General features: G+C 38.2%; 1 protein-coding gene across 1 annotated transcript in view; it reads right to left on the reverse strand.

The window, feature by feature from the left end:
* LOC117421124 (E3 ubiquitin-protein ligase RNF38) overlaps positions 1–16,916 on the reverse strand; it is a 182,296-nt gene that overhangs the window by 97,050 nt on the left and 68,330 nt on the right. The window contains exon 2 of the mRNA XM_034035086.3: positions 6,527–6,597. Within this exon, the coding sequence (XP_033890977.1) occupies positions 6,527–6,597 (71 nt within the window). The remainder of the gene's footprint in view (positions 1–6,526; positions 6,598–16,916) is intronic.

Here is a 16,916-nt window from a genome sequence, read left to right on the forward strand (position 1 = left end):
CATTTAACATGTAATGGACATAAAATCCAAAGAATCATGATCATATCGAATATCGTGATCTTATGCAGGGTATCGTATCGAGGGAGTCTAAATGAGGTATCGCAGAACACTAATAGAATCGTGATCATATCGAATATCGTGATCTTATGCAGGGTATCGTATCGAGGGAGCCTAAACGAGGTATCGCAGAACACTAATAGAATCGTGATCATATCGAATATCGTGATCTTATGCAGGGTATCGTATCGAGGGAGCCTAAATGAGGTATCACAGAACACTAATAGGCAGTTCAGATGCTTATTTTTGATTTTGGTTGAAAATGCTTTATGAATAAATATGGACCATAAAATGTACATTTTCTATAGGCTTACATTACCATTCCATATTCTGATACAGCTTTGTCACAAGATACATTTTAATTCCATACATGTAATATAGCACTTGTTTTGTTTGATTAATTTTAATTAAAGAAATTACTGGTTTTTTTCGATCTTTATTTTTCCATTCAAGCAAAAAATGGGTGAAATCGACCTTTATGCCATTGAGAAACATCTCACTGAGCGAAACATTCTAATTGAAATAACGTTTGGTCACAGTGGAGCTATACGTAGAGACAAAGATCCTACACACATTTAAAAATGATCTCAAATAAAAGCAGCATATAAAACTGTATTACACAGACTTTTATAGCATAAATTTACAGGTAAAAATAATATGCAGAGGACAAAATTGGGATAGTTGAACAGAACTAACTTGCATTTATTATTCTGAGTCTGAGATCCGTCCCTCTCCTGCTTCAGCACAGCTGGACTCAGAGTCACTGGAAGGCAAGGCAGACGGGCCCGCTTCGTCCTGCCGCGGAGACTTCAGCCATCGGTCAGGGTATTGTGCACAATATTCATTAAGCAGGGGCGTAGCTAGGAATAGATTTTCACTAAGGCAAACAAATCTATTTTTTGTCAAAAAAAAACAAACAAAAAAAACACCCTGCATTTCCTGTTCATGAGGTCTGGAGACTTTTAATGCAAACTGCAAAACAATATAAGTCGCTAACTCTTTTTACCCAGTGAACCCACCTTGGATGATGTTTGAAATTTCATGACACATATTTCCCAGCAAAAACAACACCAAACTAAAATGACCCTATTCACACCGTTAGAAATATGTGATATTAAAAGGACAAGAAGAATAGAACTTATAAATATGAATAAGCAGACGGGTTTATACCTTCATTGAGACATGCGTTTGGTTCACTGTTACTGAAGTTAATGCTGAGACTGGTGATACTGATGCTACAACTGGAACTGGTAAGACTGGTAATGCCACTGCTGGGACTGGTAAGACTCGTGCTGCCACTGCTGGGACTGGTGCTGCCACTGCTGGGACTGGTAAGACTGGTGCTGACACTGCTGGGACTGGTAATAATTTATGAGTTAGAATAAAAGCCCTTTTAGTACAATGCAGATTTATTGAAAGCTAACAGCTAGCACCATCCACACGCACACACAGAGCAATCACTTCCCAACCGCAAAAGACAGACATCACACAACAGGTAATTAACTACGAACAGTACATGAACGCATCTTTATAAACTAGGACATAAGGGTAACACATTTAATGTAACACAAAACTGTACACCAATTAATTAACAAGACAAGAACACTTCCCTCTCCAGCCCTCAAAACATTTCCCAATCCTCTGTACCTCATTTGCATGTCAGCCCCCTTCCAGGAAAGGCTGACTCCGGGCACGACACCTGAGCTGCCAAAAGGAGGCAACAGCGAGTCAGTCCGGCCGTGCCTGCTACAATATTCTGACCCATATTATTTTATAGACTATGTTTCTTAAACCTTTACCTTCTTAAGCTGTTTGTTGTTTTTTTTTGCCGAGATGGTTTATTTTCTTTGTGTAAACTGCAATGGCTACTTTGGAAAATGCTGCATTTACAGTTATGTCTGCGCAAAGTAACTGTCAACGCTGCTACGTTGGTTCAAAGAGAACTTGGTTCAAGGCGTCCTGATTTTTTTTTTACTGACAAGATGAAATTGAAAAGGTGTTTGTCCAGGTCTTTTTCAGGCATGAGGTGAAATTCTCTCATTTCTCCCACTGAACGATGTTGTGAAGTTTATGTCAGTAAGTGTTTTTCTTCTTGTATTTTAATTTTCTTGCTTTAAAAAAAACAAAAACGTTTGCTTAAATTCTTCTGTTACTGGTGACCATATCTTTGTTTTTAAATTCTCATCATTACAGTGCTTGTTGTAATCAGTGATACATTTGGCAGCTGTTGACATTAAGTAGCACTCTGCACACTGGAGAAGGTGATGACATAGGAAGGAGTCCAATATGAAAATAGTCACATTCATATGTATGAACACAACTAATAGGATACATTTTAAGGGTCAGTTGTCATGGTAGCATAGAATATATATATATATACATACATACATACATACATAGACACACACACGGATGAAGGCCATATCTTCATCCTGAGCCATTCGAAAAAAAGGCATAATACCACAGTAGTGACGTCAAAACGTGATAATTCTCCACAACCTCCACAGCTCGCCCTCTCTCAACAGGAGTCCCCCAAGGGTCAGTCTTGGGTCCTCTCCTATTCTCTCTCTACACCCGCTCCCTGAGCCCCCTCATCGCATCCTATGGTTTCTCATACCATTTCTATGCTGATGATACTCAGATTTTCCTCTCCTTCCCCACCTCTGACTCCACCATCCCCTCCTGTATCTCTACCTGTCTATCTGCTATCTCCTCCTGGATGCACTCGCATCACCTCAAACTCAACCTCTCTAAATCTGACCTCCTTTTCTTTTCCTCCTCCTCCTCTGATCTCTCTAACTCCATTCCTCTGGAATCTACCACACTCTCTCCCTCCTCCTCAGCTAAGAACCTCGGAGTCACCCTGGACCCCTGCCTCTCATTCCCAGCACATCTCCACTCTGGCACGCACTTGCCGATTCCTTCCTGAGCAACATACGAAGAATCCGACCCTTCCTCGTCAACTACGCTACCCAGCTCCTGGTCCAGGCCCTGGTACTCTCCCGCCTAGACTATTGCAACTCCCTCCTGGCTGGCCTCACTGCGTCCGCCACCCGTCCGCTCCAGCTCACCCAGAACTCCGCTGCCCGTCTGGTGTTCTCTCTGCTTCGCTTCTCCCACCCAACTCCACTGTTCCGCTCACTCCACTGGCTCCCGATCACCGCTCGCATCCAGTTCAAGACTCTTGTACTCGCCTACAGATGCCTTGACCAGACTGCATCCAGCTACCTCCAGACCCTCATCTCTCCCTACACCCCCACTCGACCTCTCCGCTCCTCCTGCACTAGAAGACTGGCTCTACCTCCTCAACACTCCCCTGCCTCCAGAGCCCGCTCCTTCTCCACCCTCGCCCCGCAGTGGTGGAATGACCTTCCTACAGATGTCAGGACTGCCCAGTCCCCGACCACCTTCCGGCGCCTCCTCAAGACTCACCTCTTCAGACAGCACCTGTAGAACTCCTCTTTTCCCTCTGGACACATCACTTTTCCTTAAATGCGCTTTACTTACTCTTACCTGCCCCCTATTTTACTGCATTTAATCCTGTACTTTAGAGTACTGTAATCTGTCACAAGTGTTATTTAATCTGTAGTATTTTGTATTTAATTATATCCTGATGTAACTATCACTGACACTGTTATCTGCTCCGTTACTGAATTCTATTTTGTCATATACTTGTACTTGCTATAACCGAAGTCATTGTATTTTATCTTGCTCTTAATTGTATTAATACTTGTACTGTGATTCTTGAAATGTATTTTTGTTTACAACTGTAAGTCACCCTGGATAAGGGCGTCTGCTAAGAAATAAATAATAATAATAATAATAATAATAACTAGCGTTGCGAGCAACTTTACGGCTTCCAAGCAGTTATCGTGAAATTTAATAGGAGGTTTGAGAGGAGGCTGTGTGGTCCAGTGGTTAAGGAAACAGGCTTGTAACCAGGAGATCCCCGGTTCAAATCCCACCTCAGCCACTGACTCACTGTGTCACCCTGAGCAAGTCACTTAACCTCCTTGTGCTCCGTCTTTCGGGTGAGACGTAGTTGTAAGTGACTCTGCAGCTGATGCGTAGTTCACACACCCTAGTCTCTGTAAGTCGCCTTGGATAAAGGTGTCTGCTAAATAAACAAGTAAAGTAATATTATAAATGAAGCGTTATCATCACAACTGGCTAACTGTGTCAATTTTGGCCCACATATTGGAATTATTGGTTAGTAGGCTATTTAAATTGTATTTGGATGCACACAAAATTCTAAATAGTATGCAGTCATATAGACTTTGAAAATAATGCATATAAGAGGCTAACATTGTTCTAAATTCTAGATCATTCTTTGTTTAAGTTTGTGTGCGTGTGTGTGTGTGTGTGTGTGTGCGCGTGTGTGTGAGCGTGTGGTGCCCTATTCTTCATTTTGCAATATAAAATAAAGTCTACAGCATGTATTGTTTTTGTATATTTTAATGCCACTATCATTTAATGTGCTTTTTTTAAAAAAGCAATAGAAAGTGATAATAGTGTAACGATTAGCTATCAGGGGTGCCTGGCAAAGACACAATTCACCATATTTAATTGTGACCAAACCGCTACTAGGACATAACATGTGCTCGATTTATGAGTAACACCACTCAAATCCTATGCCGTGGAATTATAAACAGGACAGAGGAGAGAAGAAGCTGGAACAGAACCCAGAGAGACAGTAGAAATTGAGCATTTATTGTGCTCTGCAGGTAATAGACCTTTTGGAGAGTTGGCTCAAATACGGAACAAATTATTTCATAATAAATCACATCCAAAGTTATATTATAGCACTCAATAGTTAACCATCTGGCCCAACAAACATTATATCCGGCTGAATCAAAAACATCATATTGCACACTTGATAAACTCATTATAGTTTGCACATAAATAGTAATTATTGCACATCAATAGTAGCCCAGTTATATTGCACATCTTAATAATCATGTATATTACACAAGTTATTTATATTGCACACCTTGGTTAATCATGTATATTGTGATAAGTGAAAAAAAAAAAAAAAAAAGAACCTCCATACGTCTTTTAAATACACTGGCTGCTTCGTTGCCTCCTATTGAGGATTTGCGATTGTGGTTTTATCAGTTTAGTCTTAATTATAACTATGAATGTAGTTATTAAATAAAAAAAAATAACACAGACGCATATCAGTACAGTATACCCATTCACTTGAATTCCGTATGTAGATAAAACTGAATCAGAGACGATTTATTTGTAAACACAGCCCTATAAATACAACTTAATATAATTCAAATAAAAGGTAGAACATAACTGACACCTGTTATATGTTAACATTCTCCCGAAATTATACTCATGGTAGCTTTAATTTGTTCATAAGTTTTACAAACTGCGTATAACTTTTATTTTCGAGACTTTGAATTTTCCCATTGACGTGTCAACACATTGTGGCGGTAGCTTTATACTAGAAACACTTTAAAACATACAAATAACCAAACTAATATTGTATTAAACATAATTTATAGATTGATATGAGTAGTCTGTCAGCCTACCTAAGAGTAGATCCTGCAGCTGCCACAAAAAAAAAGAAAAAAAGTCCGCTTTTTATTCTCCATGAAAGAGATTCAGGATCTGTGACTGTTTGACCACAGCTCATGGTAAAAATAATTATATAACGATTTTTAAGCAAACTGTATTCCTGTGACTTGCAAAGCTCATGTATTATGTATTTTTTTTGTTTGTTTCGATTGTCTTCTGGTTTAAAAAGCAGAGTGGAGGTTATTATTTTTATTTTTTCATGTGGATGCATCTGCAACAGTAGTTTACAGTATGTGTCTTTATATACTTTGTGTACATGTGAATTAATATCATCCTTTCCACTGTAACTAAGTTACATGAGTTAGTAAAACTGTTTTTTTAAACACCAGCAAAAAATGGCCGTTTTAAGAAAGATTTTTTTATCTAGCTTGTTGACTGTACCAGGTTAACAGCTGTCCCCAGTGGTAGGAATGTGTCATTTCAGGGTAAAATTTGGGCAAACTGGCATGTCACCCATATTGATTGACTCATGGCGGTCATGTTTGTTGATGTAGGAACTTTTTCCTGACTAATTTTTTTAGAGGACAGTACAAAGATAACGTATAACCAAGATTCATATTAATCAGCCAAAGGGCTCATGAAGAGTTGTTGTTTAAGCGTTTCACGCAAAATCCAACATAGCTGCCACACCATGTGACCGATCCATTTTTCCAATCGTGGACATGAGCGCACTATGTACAAAATGTTTCACAGCTGTACTATTTACTGTTCATGAGAAGAAGACTTTTGAATATTGTCCAAACTTTCCTAGTTCTGTTTTCCAACATTCAAACCCCTTTCAAGAGGCTTATTATTATTATTATTATTATTATTATTATTATTATTATTATTATTATTATTATTATTATTAATATGGTTTTCCATATATAATCAGGGCCCTCACCTTGTCGCTGTCTTCATTGCAGGTGTGCTCCTGATGTACTGACTGACAATGAAAAGCAGCCCCAACACCTCCTGCAATGACAATACATGACATTAGTATTGGGATATCAAACCAAACAATGTTATAGCATGCTGCAAGATATTATACTATATAAATATTATTTAAAAAAACAAACAAAAAAAAACAAACATTTGTATATATCCATATTGAAAGAATTTATGTTTTGCTTCTTATATCAGCTAAAACTATATTTGTGTGAATGTAAATAAATAGAAAAAACAAGCAAACAAAAAGTGTTGGTATTTTTAGGTAAGGTAGTCAACTGAAAAAAAAAAGTGGTGCATTTTTCCCTTAATCAACAGCTGCCGATAATGATCACCTACAATGGTGCCATTACCATCAAAAGGAAGACTGGATATTTCTAGAAAATGTCCTGCTGGTTTTTTAGTCAATAAATACTAAAATAAACTTGAATTCAATAACAGGCATTTTGACTAAAGTTGTCGTTTTCAGTGTCCTTCGAGTCTGATGACAGAATCATTTTACACTATTTTTTGCAATGTTAGAAGTAGTGCCCATGGGGGGGTTTATATAGTTTTAAAGCGAATATGGTGACCCTAACTTTTACACTTTTGTGATTCATTAATATCCAAGTCTGTTTTAAACAGGGATAATTATCCTTAGGCTGTAATAATAATTGAAAAAATTATCAGAAGATAGACAACATATTTGATATAGATTTTTATCATTCAAAGTAGATTACAAAAAGAGAATAATACAATAAAAAAAAAAAAACAGAGCAATATTTAGCTTGTACGGTAATTCGCTGGATTTGATTACTGTTTTAGGTGACCACAGACCCCCCAGAAGAAGGGGCTTGTATCAGGACGCTCCCAGTTCAATCCCAGTTCAGCCATTGACTCACTGTGATCCTGAGCAAGTCACTTAACCTCCTTGTGCTCCGTCCTTCGGATGAGACGTTAAATCGAGGTCCTATTGTAAGTGACTCTGCAGCAGCAGTTGTGATGTATAGTTTACCCCCAAATCTCTGTAAGTCGCTTTGCTAAATGAGAGTCTTCTGGCTGTGACGGTGGAGAAAGTGAAAATGGAGGGATACTAATTCTAGTATGAGCACATCAATCAAGACATGCCTTTTATGCACTGGGACAGTGAGCAATATACATTATATAGGCCTAAGCAGTGTAACAGTAGTCCATTACCAACATGGATTAAAAGGTTGACAAAAGGGCTGCAGGTGGCCTGATGGTCTGCTGTCAGCTGCAAGCAAAGATCCTGGAAGTTAAAATCATCAATGTAGCACTGAGTCCTCAAGTCTCTCTTTTTTAATCACTAACAACCCAGTTTCTGCATCCAATGAGGCAAAAACAGGGGGCACGTTAATAGACAATACTGTTCAAATGATACTGCAACTTACTATGGCTCGACTCAGTTTATACAGTACCTTATTTTAAAACATTAGCACTTTAAAATGTCATTACAAAGGCTTGTACAGTAGCCTAACCTATCCTACTGCCAGTATTTAGTGCTCAGAACGTGGCCATTTGTGGTCTACTAGAATGAGAACTTTGCAAGATGGCACATTCAAGCCTGATGTACCAAACTAATCTGTGTTTTTATTTGGAAGGGTCAGAACCTCTTAGTTTATGCACTGCTGTATATTTACAACAACAAAGACCCTGTTTTGAACAGTCGTTATAATTGTATTTTTGACAGAATAAACAGAATGGAGAATCATTTCACAATTATTTATTTATTGCATTCATATAGTAGGTCTTTTTATATAAAAGTATCACAAAGTACTGTACAGTACATAGCAGAAAAAACACAATACATTTGTATAACATGTCACAAATACAACTGCCACAGTCAGACCATTTAAATAACAGTATACACATAATACAAAAGCAACAATTTTAAAGTTACATTAAAACCCACTAAGATAAGAAAGCCATTTTATAAAAGTGCGTTTTTAGTCTTGACTTGAAAACTAATGGTCCCAGCTTCCCTGACAAACGAAGGCAGAGCATTCCATAGTTTAGGAGCTCTACAAGAAAAATCCCTACCTCCCATGTTGCTTTTGTTGACCCTAGGAATAACCAGCAGCCCAGCATCCTGTGATCCCAGTGTGCAGATTGGAAGATACAGGGTCAGTAACTCCTGCAAATAACTAGGTGCTAATCCATTCAGGGTCTTGTAAGTTAACAACATAATCTTAAAATCAATTCTAACTTGGCCTGTGGTTTTGATGCAAGTTCGATCCGCTTTTATTGTGTCTGAAAAACACAAGCCAAGTTAGTAGAAACAATCGAGGCACCTTTGATCCCCACCGCTTTTACAGTTGTGTCTGTTTGCTTTGTGCTGGGCAAGGTCGCCACAATGGTTTCTTGAAACATGGCTTGTGTTTTTGATATCTCCACTTTAAATGGCTGGGCACTTTTGAGAACTTGCCGTTTTTTCACATTTCTAATGTGTTTTTGTTTCAGATATCACTTATTTTTTTACTTAATGGATAATAACACACACACACACACACACACACACACACACAATTACAAGAATAGCAAAATTGTTCAACCTATATTGAGGCCTATATTGCCATTTGGATAGGGTAAATGTAAATAGTAGCCTGAAAGGGTTAAGATGTGAATCTGTGTAGCGTAGCGGTTATGTAGTTGGAGTGAAAGTATAACTAGTTAGGGTTCAAATGCTGCATTTATATATATATATATATATATATATATATATATATATATATATATATATATATATATATATATATATATATATCAGATTCTGCCGAGTCAACGCCCAGGGGGGCATAAAGTTCTCATTAAGGCAAAAGTGGAGATGGGCGACTCAGGCAGGGGCGAAATTAGAGGCATTATTGCAGAGGGAGTATTTTTAACATTAGGTAGATAGACTACGTTTACAATTAGACATGCTTAAAATTCAAAGGTAAAGCCCAGCACACAGTCACACTAAAGAATCAAGAAGTGCAGTTAACATACTTAATGAATGGTAAAATACAATTCAAAGCTGCTGCACTATGTCCACTGTTTTGTCATTTCTTTTCACAAAACAATCATTGAACTTTAAAGCTGCAGTGTCCAGTGCAACAGCACACCATGAAAACATCTGTAGGTCGCTATAGTTATAAAATATATAAACACATGAAATTTTCGGTCCACTAAAATAAATGGCTTTACATAATCTATGTAAGTAACAAATTGGGAGTGTCCAGTGTGAAAACACAACAAAAAATAATAAATTAACGTAGCATTCAAAGTAGTACTATAGCATGCTGTTGCAGTGTCTAAAAAAAAAATCCAAAATATGGATTGCTGCGTAACAGGAAAGCATAATCAACCAGACTGCGGAGTCTGTATCATCTGATCCGAAAACGCCAAACTCCTCGACTTCGTTATCTGAACAGACGATAACCCTAACCCCTCAGGCATTACTGGTGCTTGGCAGAATCTATATATATAAAAGTTTTCACATTTTGTTGGCATCTGAGCGTACTCCATGACACTTTCAAATTAGACTTTACATGTAGAATCTATACAAACTACTCCACAATGACAAAGTTAAAAAATGCATATAGAATATAAAAAGAAAGATTTACAGACAAAAACAGATTAATCTCAGTTACATAAGTATTCAACCACTTTGCTACTGCAGCCCTAAATCAGCTCAGGTCCAAATGATTTGTTTGAAAGGTCACAAAATTAGTGACATTAATTAACCATGTATAAAGCACCATGTAATCAACACTAAAAAGGGTTCCCTTCCTTTCTTTTTTCAGTCCAACTTCCTCACATAATGAAAAATGAGAACCTTTTAGACACCCTGAGAAATGCTTGTAATTTATGAAAAAAACACACAAACATTCCAGACCCTGCTGGCCTTTCTGCTATACCTTTCTATGCACAGTCAGCGCTGCCTAATCGGGATACTGATAATCTGGATTTGTGCTTAAATGGGATACAACTCCCAGAGACGGTTCTTCCCAATGTTATTTAAGTAATTTAATTGGGATGTCACTTCATTCAACTGGGTTACAGTATTTTAAAATGACGAACGGAGATCGCTTATCAGAGCAAGAAGTGCTCGTAGCGCAGTGCAGTGAGTACGTAATTATGCTGTGACTTGCGTAAATTAAGTAAATCACGTTGAAGGAGCTGGAATCTCCTGTGGCTTCCCAGGCTGTTGTTGCAAAGAAAGTTGCCGTGTCAACATTGCAGGTGACTCGCCATGCGATAAGATGTGATTTCCTTCTTTTTCATTTAATGTAGAAATAAAAAAACAGCGATTCATTTTGTTTAGGAATAAAAAAAATGGACTCGTATTTTAAATTATGTATTTATTTTTACAAACCGTACAGCCCTTAGTGGGTGCGTTAAGTAAGTGAGCGGCTCAGTAAAAGAATCAACTTAACGACTTGCTCAGTTCCGCTCCCGCTGAGCCGCTCAGAGCGCTCCTGAGCATTTTTCATCAGTGATCAGAGTGAGCGGACAGAATGGACACCTGCAGGAAACAAGTGTAGATGACAGGCAGGATTGACAAATACGTTTGTCAAGAACGATGAACTGGTTTCGATTTATGAAGTTATGTATTAAATTGGCTAAATAAGATGGTAAAAAGTGTTGTTTTTGAATTTGTACCATTTAATTTCATTTTTTTTTTAAATGTAGAGCTGTTTTTAGTTATTAATGTATTATTATTAGGGTTGTAGTATTAATATTATTCATAATTCTCATTATTAACGTCGGTATTTCCGTTATTAAACACAGCCAGATATGAGGTTCAGTCCAAACAGAGCGCCGAACTCAGCGAGGTACAGCAGGGGACAGTAACTTCACAGGGGGTCATTTTATCTACCATCACCTCAGAAACACAAACAAGCAAATAATTATTATTCGCCATTTTTAAAAGTCGCTCAGCGCTCTCGTGGAGCAGAGCGTTAAATCATGCAAATCTGCTCAGCGTGCTTTCTGAGCGTTCTCACTCTGAGCGGCTCACTTACTTAACGCGCCCAGTAACAATGTAAGTAGGCTTCTATAGTTTTTATATATAGCAGAACAATGCAGTACCGTACCTTGTCAAGGATTTTTGTGTTTGTTTACACTGGGTGCTAATATCTGTCTGTCACAGTTGGCAGACTATGCTGCTGTTGTGTCATGGTGAGTTATTTAAGTCATTCAAGTGAAGCAGGGATAGAGTGTGAAACTCAAGTGAAGCAGGGAATAGAGAGTGAAACTCAAGTGAAGCAGGGATAGAGTGAAACTCAAGTGAAGCAGGGAATAGAGTGTGAAACTCAAGTGAAGCAGGGATAGAGTGAAACTCAAGTGAAGCAGGAATAGAGAGTGAAACTCAAGTGAAGCAGGGATAGAGTGAAACTCAAGTGAAGCAGGAATAGAGTGTGAAACTCAAGTGAAGCAGGGAATAGAGAGTGAAACTCAAGTGAAGCAGGGATAGAGTGAAACTCAAGTGAAGCAGGGAATAGAGTGTGAAACTCAAGTGAAGCAGGGATAGAGTGAAACTCAAGTGAAGCAGGAATAGAGAGTGAAACTCAAGTGAAGCAGGGATAGAGTGAAACTCAAGTGAAGCAGGGAATAGAGTGTGAAACTCGAGTGAAGCAGGGAATAGAGAGTGAAACTCAAGTGAAGCAGGGATAGTGTGAAACTCAAGTGAAGCAGGGAATAGAGAGTGAAACTCAAGTGAAGCAGGGATAGAGTGAAACTCAAGTGAAGCAGGGAATAGAGTGTGAAACTCAAGTGAAGCAGGAATAGAGTGTGAAACTCAAGTGAAGCAGGGATAGAGTGAAACTCAAGTGAAGCAGGGATAGAGTGAAACTCAAGTGAAGCAGGGATAGAGTGAAACTCAAGTGAAGCAGGGTGAGAGTGTGAAACCAACAGTATTTAGGCTTTTACTGTTTTGCATTTAGACCCGTTTTAATAATTTAAGGAGATTAAGGGGTAAACTGAATTGTAAATCAGAATTGGTAGTTATGTTAGTTTTCAACTGGTCATTCTGGTTCAAGAAAAAAAGTAAATTTAAGTCTCTCTTAATCACGGACTTAAGTCAAGTGATTGTTGCCTACATTCTTAAGATTAATATTGCTGTAAACCTGGATTGGGGTTTTATGCAGACCTGCAGTACCAGTAGGGAATCCAGTAAAGGGGTGTTCACACCGAACGCGATGCGCAAGCGCCGCGCGGCAAAAAAAGTAAAAGCTATTGTTTTCAATGAAGTCATTCACACTGAAGGCAGCGCGAAGGGGCAGCGTGCAACAGATACACAGATGCAAATAATTCAACTTTTTCCTCGCCGCTTTGTGACGTACATTATCAGCAGCCAATCAGAAGACGACAGCGGGCTCGCAGAGAATGAATGAACAATTAATATGGGGGAAGATAAGTTAATATTGTAAGTCTCCGAGCACCCAGAGTTGTACAACAACCAGGAGGTCCCCGGTTCAAATCCCACCTCAGCTACTAACTCATTGTGTGACCCTGAGCAAGTCACTTAACCTCCTTGTGCTCCGTCTCGGGTGAGACGTAGTTGTAAGTGACTCTGCAGCTGATGCATAGTTCACACACCCTAGTCTCTGTAAGTCGCCATGGATAAAGGCGTCTGCTAAATAAACAAATAACACAACTCTAAATATCTACCGGGATGCAGACCAAAAATCGAATGCTTGGAGGGTCATCGATTTGAAGATGGGACTATCAGGTAAGTTAATATTTAATTACATATAACGTTGTAGTTTAATTTCAGGTATTCCGTGTGGTTTCTATGTATATCGGTACAGCTTTTATTTTCTAAACGACACCCTTCACTTTTTGTGTTTAAAAGGAAAGCCAGACAATTATGTAAATAATTACAGTAAAACTTGAATTAAACGCCTGTGGCGTTTATTTACAGTATTTGTCAGGAGACACGGTGCATATTGGAGACCAGCGTTTATATTAGATCTCTAACTTCACATGCTTTCATGCAGTCATTGAGAAGCCGCTAACACACAACCTTGTAGCAACATCGTAACTCAATTTAAATATTCCAGCAACTGTGTTAAAAGGTTGTGTGTCAGTGGGAACTAAGTAACAGTTTATGAATTTACGAATTTGTATTTAAAAACGGAATTTGATTTACCATTGTTAATAACAACAACAACAGATAAATCCACTAAAAGACAGCCCTGTACATATCAGAACACAGGCGTGTAAGCTACGCTTACTGCATAATAATAATAATAATAATAATAATAATAATAATAATAATACTAATAATACAAACTTCTAAAATGTTTTGACATGATTCTCCCCCACAAGATAAATCAAGTATTCATTTTAAAATTCAACTTTATTTTAAACAAACAGGCAAATAAACTCAAACGTGTTTCATCTGTGAATGGCTGAATGTCTTCGGTTTAAAATAAAAACTAAATCCTGTTACTTTTATAAATACTTTTTTATGTTTTTAGAGCTTAACTAAGTTACTGTACTCTTGTAAATCTGTAATGATTAACAGAACCCCCCCCCCCCCAAAAAAAAAATCTACTCTTAACCCAGTTTAATTACATTTTTTGTTTTACTTAACTATAGTTCAAAATAGTCTGTTTTCCAATACGTGCAATTACATAGTAAATGTTACCACAGTAATTCACCACAAGTAGTAATTCATTTCAAATTTATAAAAATAAGAAAAAAATCCTCACATTCTGCCAGCTCGCGTAGCCTGCGGTCAATTCATCCACAATTGACGTCACAGGACCCTGGCTTTGCCGCCTTTGGTGTGAACAGGGGGCTGCGGTAACATGAAGCGACGTGCAAGGAGGCGGCATGCGCATCGCGTTCGGTGTGAACGCCCCATTAGGAATCAGTAAATTCCCAACTCTTGTTGGTCACCAGAAGAAGCTGGAATTTTCAGCAAGGGACTAACTAACTATCCCAGTTTAAGAACCAGTGGACAAGATGCTGAATTCAAGAACCAGTGGACAAGATGTGAATTCAATTTTCATGAGAGTTTACTGTAAAAGTGTTATTTGGAATCCACACAGTATGGAAACATTTGAGGCTCTGTGGTCCAGTGGTTAAAGAAAAGGGCTTGTAACCAGGAGGTCCCCGGTTCAAATCCCACCTCAGCCACTGACTCATTGTGTGACCGTGAGCAAGTCACTTAACCTCCTTGTGCTCCGTCTTTCGGGTGAGACTTAATTGTAAGTGACTCTGCAGCTGATGCATAGTTCACACACCCTAGTCTCTGTAAGTCGCCTTGGATAAAGGCATCTGCTAAATAAACAAATAATAATAACATTTGTCCACATGACTTTTTAGGCTAAAGTGTTTAACATTATGGATGTGAGGAAATAACCTGACCAAACAAATCCAAACCCGACCCGAGGCCAAGACCTTTGAAATATTTGCACCCGACCCGACTCTCTCCACAAATATCATAATTCCAAACATACGCTACTGAAAGTACCTTCAGTGTACAGTATTCCCGGTTTCCAGTTAAAACGTAAATAAAGAAAAAAAAATCACATATCTAATTTGCTTCCTTTCCTAATAATCAAACACTACATGATTTAAAAGAAGACAACAACAGGCTTCTTCAAAACTTTGTTACCATAAATAGCCACACATTAATGATGACAAAAGAAGTCATGTACGACTGACTTGGCCCAGCTACAGGAAGAATACATCTCTTTTCAGTGTGCTGCTGCAGAGATGAATTTCCCATCCTTTTGCAGTCATATATTCAGTAATTTGCATTATACAAAGCCACATGGACTTGTATTATCGCTAAATACAACAATGTCATAATTTTTCCAAACAGTGGATTTAGACGTACACTTTCCAACAACAGAACTTTCCACCGCTACACATTCTCCTGTTGATACTGGGTTTAACATACAGCTGATAGCACTTAACTTTGTCTGCTGTAACCCATAGGAAAACAGTCAGGGTTTTGGCTCTGGTTGCTTTTGTTTCTTTTTTTTCTGTGCATTTTAAACTAAACGGGCAGGCTTTTGAACATAATATTTGGCGAGCATACAACAGTAATACAGTACAATTTTTCATTTATTTATTTTTGTTTTGGGAGGAATGTGGACTTTATGTCCAAAGTTTCTCAAATTGATATGAATATTCTGAATTATATTCATTTTATTTCTGGGAAAAAAATGTGTGTGTGTGTATGTGTGTGTGTGGCTCATCAGTACAGCGCAACTGTATTTTGTCTTCAGAAAGGCTCAGTAGAGTAAGTAAAAACAAGTAGCTTTCGAGTTAAGGTGAGTGAAAGCAATAAATTCAAAAACAAATGGGTTGTAGTAATCGCACTGTACTGATGAGCCCCAAAAAGGGCGAAACATGTATTCAGCTACTGTATTTTGACTTTTAAAACGCTGTGAATGTAGAAGCTGTTAGGCAACTTTCACGCGATTTGATTGGCTCTTGTAATGCTTTATTTGCATATCTCCCTACAACCCATTTGTTTTTTAATTATATATATATATATGCACACACACACAAACCCCTCGTTTTATCACCCCTCACTATACTGCGGATTCGGCTATATCGCGGTGCTGGAGTTGGCTCCCCATTTTTACAGTCTTAACAGCGTATGCCTTAGCTGCAATATACATAGACACTATAATTACTGTTTGTTTTATTTCATGCTGCACATCACAAACAAAAATATACAAAACAAATAAAAACAAAGCATTCATATTGTACTGTTCTCACACACACACACATTGCATAACACAAAGCAAATTAAATAAATACTTGCTGAAGTGGTTTTTATTTTAGCCAACAAGGTGTTCACTTGTGACAGCAATGCACTAGCAAAAGTCAAAGGGCAGTGACGTCAGCTCCCTAGCAACAAGCCTCTATGTTGGCAATGGATTCTTTCAATGCAGTGGGTTTGTGCATTTGAGAAAGGAGAGGAAAACTCATGAAATTGAATTGGAGACTGAAGTTGAGGAGAAGCAATTCCCCTCCGCATTACGAACTAAAACGGTGCGCTGCTTTTTATAGAAAAAATAGAAAAAGCAGGTTGCGTAGAGGACTTTACTGGACCCTGATGCCCCCCATAAAACAAGAGAGTGGTTGTACAGTATTTATTTTTTATTTGTTTTCCACTATATCGTGGCCCTCGATATATAGCAGATTTATATTGGACCCCGACACCCGCGATATATCGAGTGGGTGGTGTGTGTGTGTGTGTGTGTATATTATATATATTGTAAGACAGCAGGGAGGGGGTTAAATCCTCCCTGCAGAAAAACATGTGCGTAGGCACATTTTTGGTTTAATTGTTTTGTTAATTGTTTTATTGTTAATTATCACCTGCACCTGTCTAT

Source organism: Acipenser ruthenus, chromosome 1 (genome assembly GCF_902713425.1).
Source record: "Acipenser ruthenus chromosome 1, fAciRut3.2 maternal haplotype, whole genome shotgun sequence".
NCBI lineage: Eukaryota > Metazoa > Chordata > Actinopteri > Acipenseriformes > Acipenseridae > Acipenser > Acipenser ruthenus.